At 44.4% G+C, this 7,320-nt stretch overlaps 1 protein-coding gene across 1 annotated transcript; it reads left to right on the top strand.

Annotated features, from left to right (window-relative positions):
* The first annotated feature begins 1,298 nt into the window (after positions 1 to 1,298).
* Positions 1,299 to 6,578, top strand: LOC311032107 (arg8-vasotocin receptor-like). The gene is made up of 2 exons (XM_084038740.1): positions 1,299 to 2,498; positions 4,226 to 6,578. The coding sequence occupies exons 1-2, from the start codon at positions 1,547 to 1,549 to the stop codon at positions 4,507 to 4,509; spliced, it is 1,236 nt and encodes a 411-aa protein (XP_083894866.1). The 5' UTR covers positions 1,299 to 1,546; the 3' UTR covers positions 4,510 to 6,578.
* Positions 6,579 to 7,320: the final 742 nt, after the last annotated feature.

The following is a 7,320-nucleotide window of genomic DNA, read 5'->3' as shown; positions in this document are numbered from 1 at the left end:
AATATTTAATCTGCTCCTCTGTAATTAATCTCGGTGCTGTGAAGAACATTTGAACTGAAATGACGTAACATGAACATTCAGCATGACAACACAAAGCAAATCATGCTCGTCTGAGCATGTTTACAATGTTTACTGAGATAATTAATCATCTCAGTGACTTTCATACAATCAGACATCTTTTTGCAACCAGAGGAGTCGCCCCCTGATGGCCAGCAGAGAGAAGAAGAGAGATGTTTCCGTATTGGTTTCGGCAAAACATTTTTTGACTCAGAGTAATAAACACTTTTAAATATTCTCTATTATTCATGTATAATACATTGATTGTTTGTTGTAAAATCATTTTGGAGGGGGGATTTGAAGGAATGCATTGAAGTGAAATGTAAACACATTTAAACACTTCTTCAGGGCAGAGCTGCAGGATAGTGTTGTTAGATTTGGAAGACAGTCTGCATCTTTGGTACTATCTTTGGTTTCTCTCTCAATGTTGAGAAAACAAGCGTTGTCTCTGGGATTATCAGGTTATTTCAACATAAACACATTAATGCCACATGGACTCCCTCCTCTGAGACCCCTCCTCCACACACACACACACACACACACGTGCACACACGCACGCGCACAAACACGCACGCACACACGCTATCGTCAGAATACAGAGAAGGCTAAATCAATACTCAGGCGAGGAGGGTTTAGTCTATGTCAGTGAGATGCTAATTTAATTGGATCGCTCCTTTGAATGTCCCTCTCTCACCGGCAGTTTATAAATTGGTCAATCAATCAACTGACAAGAGAGAAGTGATCAGAATTATAAAATAGAATTGTTGATTATTGTAAATTCAATATTTAAGTGTTTCTTCGCACAAAACAAGACATGCAAAGAAAAGCTAGCAAGCGGAATTGTTTTATTATATAAAATTGTATTACTCAGCTCAAAATGTTACATTTACATTCCTGAAATTGAAAAAAAAATCAAAACAAAAGCTTGACATTTAATCTTTTTTGTATTTCAATATCCTCTCTCCCTTTTGTAGTTATTGTTTTTACATTTGATTTGGCGTTTTAATTCTGGGCAAAATCATCCCACATAACGCTTCATGTTTAGGATTTAAATCATTAGGGTTTGTTGAGACTTTCACCACCGAGAACCCCCTCCACTTTGATGCTGTGAGTGAAGGAAGAGAAAGAACGCGCGCGCGCGTGTGTGTGCGTGTGTGTGTGCGTGTGTGTGTCTGTGTGTGTATGTGTGTGTGGGAGTGTTGGGTAGTGGGTGTAGGGGGGATTCAGGACCCTTTAAAAGAGGCTGATCCGCAGCAGTGTGGCTCGGATATCCACCAGAAGTTGCCGCGCGCCACGAGTGATAAAACCCCGCTAGATTTTATTTTGGTTTCTGACTTTTTGCGCGTAGTCCGTGTGAGTGGTCGCGTCCGCGCTCCTCCCGTCGACCCCCCACACATGGTGGAGTAGGAAGTTTGAAGCCACAGTCTCCGGTGCGGACGGCAGCGCCAGGGCAGCCAGCTCCGCGCGCCCCGGAGGAGACGCGGCCACCATGCTCTTCCCCTCGGACGGCGCGTGCAACATCACGGGCGCAAACTGCAGCGAGGCGTTCGACTTGACGCAGCGGCTGGAGACCGGCGACGTCGGCGGGAAGAGCAACGACACCGACCCGTTCGGACGGAACGAGGAGGTGGCCAAGCTCGAGATAACCGTGCTGAGCGTCGCGTTCGTCGCGGCGGTGGTGGGGAACGTGAGCGTGCTGCTGGCCATGTACAAGACCCGGCGGAAACCGTCGCGCATGCACTTGTTCATGAAGCACCTGAGCCTAGCGGACCTGGTGGTGGCCTTCTTCCAGGTGCTGCCGCAGCTCTGCTGGAAGATCACCTTCCGCTTCTACGGGCCGGACTTTCTGTGCCGCGTCGTGAAGCACCTGCAGGTCCTGGGCATGTTCGCCTCCGCCTACATGATGGTGATGATGACCCTGGACCGCTACATCGCCATCTGCCACCCGCTGCAGACGCTCCAGCAGCCGACGCAGCGCGCTCACATCATGATCGGCTCCACGTGGGCGTGCAGCCTGGTCCTCAGCGCCCCGCAGTACTTCATCTTCTCCCTGAGCGAGGTGCACCCGGGCTCGGCCGTCTACGACTGCTGGGGTCACTTCGCGGAGCCGTGGGGGCTGCGCGCGTACATCACGTGGATGACGGCCGGGATCTTCCTCGTGCCCGTGGCCGTGCTCGTGTTCTGCTACGGGCTCATCTGCCGCGCGATCTGGAGGAACCTCAAGTACAAGACCCGGAGGAAGAGCGCGGGCTCGGTGGCGGAGGCCACCAAGAACGGGATCCTGGGCCGGACCGCGGTCAGCAGCGTCAGCACCATCTCCCGGGCCAAATTACGCACGGTGAAGATGACCTTCGTGATCGTGCTGGCGTACGTGGTGTGCTGGGCGCCTTTCTTCACCGTGCAGATGTGGTCGGTGTGGGACAAGACCTTCTCCTGGGCCGGTGAGTCGCTGCTCCGCTGCGGGGATGCGACCTCAGACGCACGAGAACCGCGTCCATCCACACCTATCTCCCACACCCATAACTCAAGAGAAGCAATCATTCCCGTTTATCTGTCATAAAAACACAATAAAATACACATTTTGTGTTTGTCCCTTTAGCAGGCAATTAAGGTAACTAAAGATGACAGAAACGTTTTCTATGCAATCAGTAATCTGGTTGGAATCAGAGGGGAAGGTCTATACATGTTCTGACTTTACCAGAAACTATCTCACTTTAAGGGGTTTAAATTAAACTAATGTCAATTGTACAGCACATACAACGCATATAAAACCACCTGTATTCTGTTTTTATGAACCTGATTATTCAGGGTTAATGAGAAAATCAGCAACTTCAATTACTTTAAGAATAGAATTATGATAGTACAAATAATACTGCATGTTCTGGCTTTAAAGGAACAGTGTGTAGCAATTAGGGGATCTAGAAATAGAAACTTTAAGATCACATCATCGTCATATTGTGGACTAATTTCACAATAATGTGTGTGTGTGTGTGTGTGTGTGTGTGTGTGTGTGTGTGTGTGTGTGTGTGTGTGTGTGTGTGTGTGTGTGTGTGTGTGTGTATATACACACAGAACCATTTAGATTAACTTTTGTGTTGTTTTCTGTTTGTAGAATCACCTGGATATCAGAATAGTTATGTAATGTTTACAGAGTGTTGCAGGAAAGGGTCCTAAAACCCAGACATGAGTCAGCATATTTGTCCTTCCAGTACCCTCGTCTCAAATTCAATGTGTTGAGATGTCTGAAATAAGGTCGTGTTTAACACAAGCTTCAGAGATTTTAACATTTTCTTCTACGATATAAAAAAGACGTCAGTAAAAACCTCTTTCTCACAAGTAGCTAAATGAGATGAGACACTAGTCCACCTTTACCGTAGTGGTGGTGAGGTGAAGTCATGTGACTGTGAAGTCATGTGACCGTGGCCGTTGATTGGTAGCCTTCAATGATTTGACTTTTGATTCCATTCACACTTCAAACATCTACACGTGAATGTTAAGGGACCAGAACGATGTTAACTGAACAAAGATGTTCTCCTACACTCTTGGCACACAGGAGAAGTTTCAGTTGGTTGCAATCTGCAACCTGACCACTAGATGCCGCCAGACCCTAAACACTGGACCTTTAAAGATACACTGATGACTGATTCCTCATGATGAAATTTCAGATTCCATCCATTATTTTTTTTATATATCACTTATTTCTTCCAAGTATTTATCGTTTGCTTTCTTTGGCACTCACTCACTGGCTGATTCGACACAAACATCAGCATTAAAAACAAAAACGACAACACGATATTGACATCGGCCATTGAAGAACCCCGTCAGTTCACTAATCAGGTGAAAGGCATGGAAGTTTGAACGTGACGGTGTTGCAGCGTAGAGCTCTGACTCAGCAAAAGGAAACTGGCTTTTAGGATGAGGACTAATGGAAGTGTAAAACATAAAGCTACTTCTATGAATGACTGACTGGGCAGGATCCAGCTGCTAACGTTAGCCAACAGTATCCAGCTTCCAGACAGTGCTGGAAATACAGTCATTGAGAGCTGTAATGGAATTAACTGTTGGTAGCGCCAGAGTGTGTGTTTTATACCAGCAGGACACAGAGGTGTGTTGAATGACTCAAACTCAACCTTTAGAGCTACAGTAACAAACCCCTGTCTCCCTGCAGACTCGGAGAACACCACGGTGACGCTCTCTGCCCTGCTGGCCAGCCTCAACAGCTGCTGCAACCCCTGGATCTACATGATCTTCAGCGGACACCTGCTGTCGGACTTCGCCGGCAGCCTGCCGTGTTGCCGCCGGCTGAGGAACACGTTCAGCCAGCAGGATTCGGACAGCAGCATCCGCCGGACCACGCTGCTGTCCCGCCTGCAGGGCCCGCGCCTCTCCGAGCCCTTCAGAGACCTCAACTCGGCCCCGAAAAACTGCCCTCAGCTCCCATCCACATCCTGACCGCTGGGAACACTTTACCCGTCTGCCTCGCCGAGACGAGACACAAGACATGAACTGCTGGCTCGTAGCAGCGGAGGAAGGCATGAGCTCATCAGCTGGTTTTCTTTGGTCCGATCCAGAAGGGAAAAGTTTACTCTTTGGTGTTTTTTCTCTTCAGCTTCACACAGGGATGAGGGAGATAGTTGTAATAACTCGTGTCAGTCTGCCAGGAAACGTCTGGCTTTCACATGTCAACACAAGCTGTATTCCAGTGGGGATGACCAACTACACCATATTATCACGATGCGTCTTATTGAAACTGCTAGTTATTTGTCAGCATCTTCTCCCACATTATGACTGATGATTAACATGCTGACGTGGGACCAACTCATCGTGTTGCAGTCACAAGTCAAGTCCTAAACTTGGAGTCCTAAACAAGTCGTATGCATCCTTCACCAAATGTAATTTGAGGCTCCGTCAGTAATTTTACACGTAAATGCATATTGCTCACTTTTTGTACACAAACCGTTCTTCATGGTTTTCTTCTGCAGCTTGATCGGATGCTGTCGGATTTGAGTAAACTATATCTGGGGAATTAATCGTGAATGACGTTGACATTAGTTGATCAGGAAATGAAGGGAAATCATCACTTCGTGGCACACGAAATAAAAATAACATGCCTTTGGTGTATCAGGTATAAAGTCATCAGATGTGTGACTCATGATGTGGGCTTGATGACTGATGGGATCAAAATGGACCTGGTCTCTCCCAGTGGGACCTTTGGCCTATAAAAAAGTGTCAAAAAATGCACTTACACTAAGTACATATTCAAATCTTTTGTTTTGTCTGTTCAAAAGCCAAACATATTCTGCTTACCGTCAGAAAAACACCAAATATTTATATTTGAGTAGCTGGAATTTGGAGTAATTTTTGTTGAAAATAACTACTTAATAACTACTCCAAATTGTTGCTGATTAAATTGGCAATAAACACACAAAAAAAAGTATTATTATGAAGTAAATGTTGATTGAAGTAATGGCTCTAGAATAATGACATCATCTGCATTGACATTATAGAAGCTTCACCTTCACTATATAGTTGGATATGATCACCCGGGAAATAAAAGCTCCATCAACGTCAGAGAGGAAAGGCACAAACCAAACAGGAAGAGGCTAGCGTTGGTTTTCCCTGGTAGCTAACTTTAGCTACAGACAGCAAACTTTAGCTACAGGCAGCTAACGTTAGCTACAGACAGCTAACTTTAGCTACAGGCAGGCTAACGTTAGCTACAGACAGCTAACTTTAGCTACAGGCAGGCTAACGTTAGCTACAGACAGCTAACTTTAGCTACAGGCAGCTAACTTTAGCTACAGGCAGAAATAGCAAAACGTGAAACCAGTGGTTTTGTGTCACTTTCTAGTGACGCCTTCTATGTGATCAGTTCTTCATACACACAGTCTACATTCAGTTAGTCAGACTAGTATGACTGTAGTATTATACTGTATATTAATTATATATTAACAAGAACTGATTCACATTGTGCAAGTTCTCATCATTTTTGTTCATCTCTCAGGCTGTCATGAAGAAAGTGGGACAGCTGTTAATAAAGGAGCCGGGGGAAGGAGGGAATATTTAGAGAAAAAAGTTGCACATTAACGGGAAAACTTTTTTTCTTCTTTCCAAGAAGAAATCAAATTTACAACATAATAAAGTCATAAATGAATGAGAGATTAAAAAAACTTGTATGTGATAGTGATACAGGTTACACACTTAATATTTGATGTCTGTGAATTCATTCAAACTGCTCTTTGTTGCACAAACTCACCGACTGCTGCTTTGCTTCGGGTCTCTTCCTGCTTTGGCTTGTTCAGCTTCTTAGAGACTCAGCTGCCTCGTTGTTATAAAGATATATACGTGTAATGTATCCCGTCACCTATATATTGTTATATTTATACACACGTTATAAATGCAGATAAATGTTGTTCTTGTATCCTGACTGATGTGTGGCTGCTTTCTGCTTATGAAGCTTGTCAGGTGTAAAACGATGACACAACTGGACCATCCTGCATTTCAAATCCTTGTTATTTCAAATCACCATTATTTAAAAATGTTCAATGTGACTTTTGAAAGAAACCTCAAGTGATTTGATTACTTTTGTTCGTAAATATAAATAAATAAATAATAATAAAACGTTGTTTCTTGCTTGTTATTTTGCTGGTTCTATTTTTTATTTAAAACTGTTTTGCTAAACTAACTTTCATTCTATTTTATTTGATTATTTATAATTTGCATGTTTGTTTAAAGTTCAATTCAAATATATATATTTTTAATTTGCCTATCCTAAAGATTTTGCATCAGGCCCAACAAAAAGCTGGACTGGCCCTGCTGCACGTGTCATGGGGAGAGATGCAGCATAAAGACAAGATGTCATTTCACTGTCATTAACCTAACCCATCTCACTCCCTGTCAACCAAACACTGGCTGCTGATTGGTTGGCTCGTTTTAACTGTAACGTCGCTCCGTTGCCATCAGATAGTCTTCATGATCCAAAATGAAGTTTCATCCTCCCTGATCTTTTTTCCCCGAGGATGTCCTAAAGCTCAGCTCCTCATTAGATATTATCAGATATTTACTCACTTGAACTGGAGGTCATTCTGGTCTGGAAGTTCTTATTTCTGCTCCGAGGATCGATGAGGAGAGATCTGTGAGGAGGAGGCAGGAGAGCAGCCGGTCTTTTAACGGCCAACACGCCCCCTCACTGGATGTCAGTTATTGATTGGGAGCTGCAGCTGATCAGACTGATCTAATTCATCTCAACCACCGCTGCAAGTT

Source organism: Eutrigla gurnardus (genome assembly GCF_963514095.1).
Source record: "Eutrigla gurnardus genome assembly, chromosome: 21".
NCBI lineage: Eukaryota > Metazoa > Chordata > Actinopteri > Perciformes > Triglidae > Eutrigla > Eutrigla gurnardus.
Note: the sequence above shows the minus strand (reverse complement) of the source record. Positions and strands in the feature narration are given on the sequence as shown.

Coding starts and splice junctions, on each gene's coding strand:
- LOC311032107 (XM_084038740.1), top strand. CDS start 1,547: ATGCTCTTCCCCTCGGACGGCGCGTGCAACATCACGGGCGCAAACTGC. Junction 2,499..4,225: donor CAAGACCTTCTCCTGGGCCG/GTGAGTCGCTGC, acceptor GTCTCCCTGCAG/ACTCGGAGAACACCACGGTG.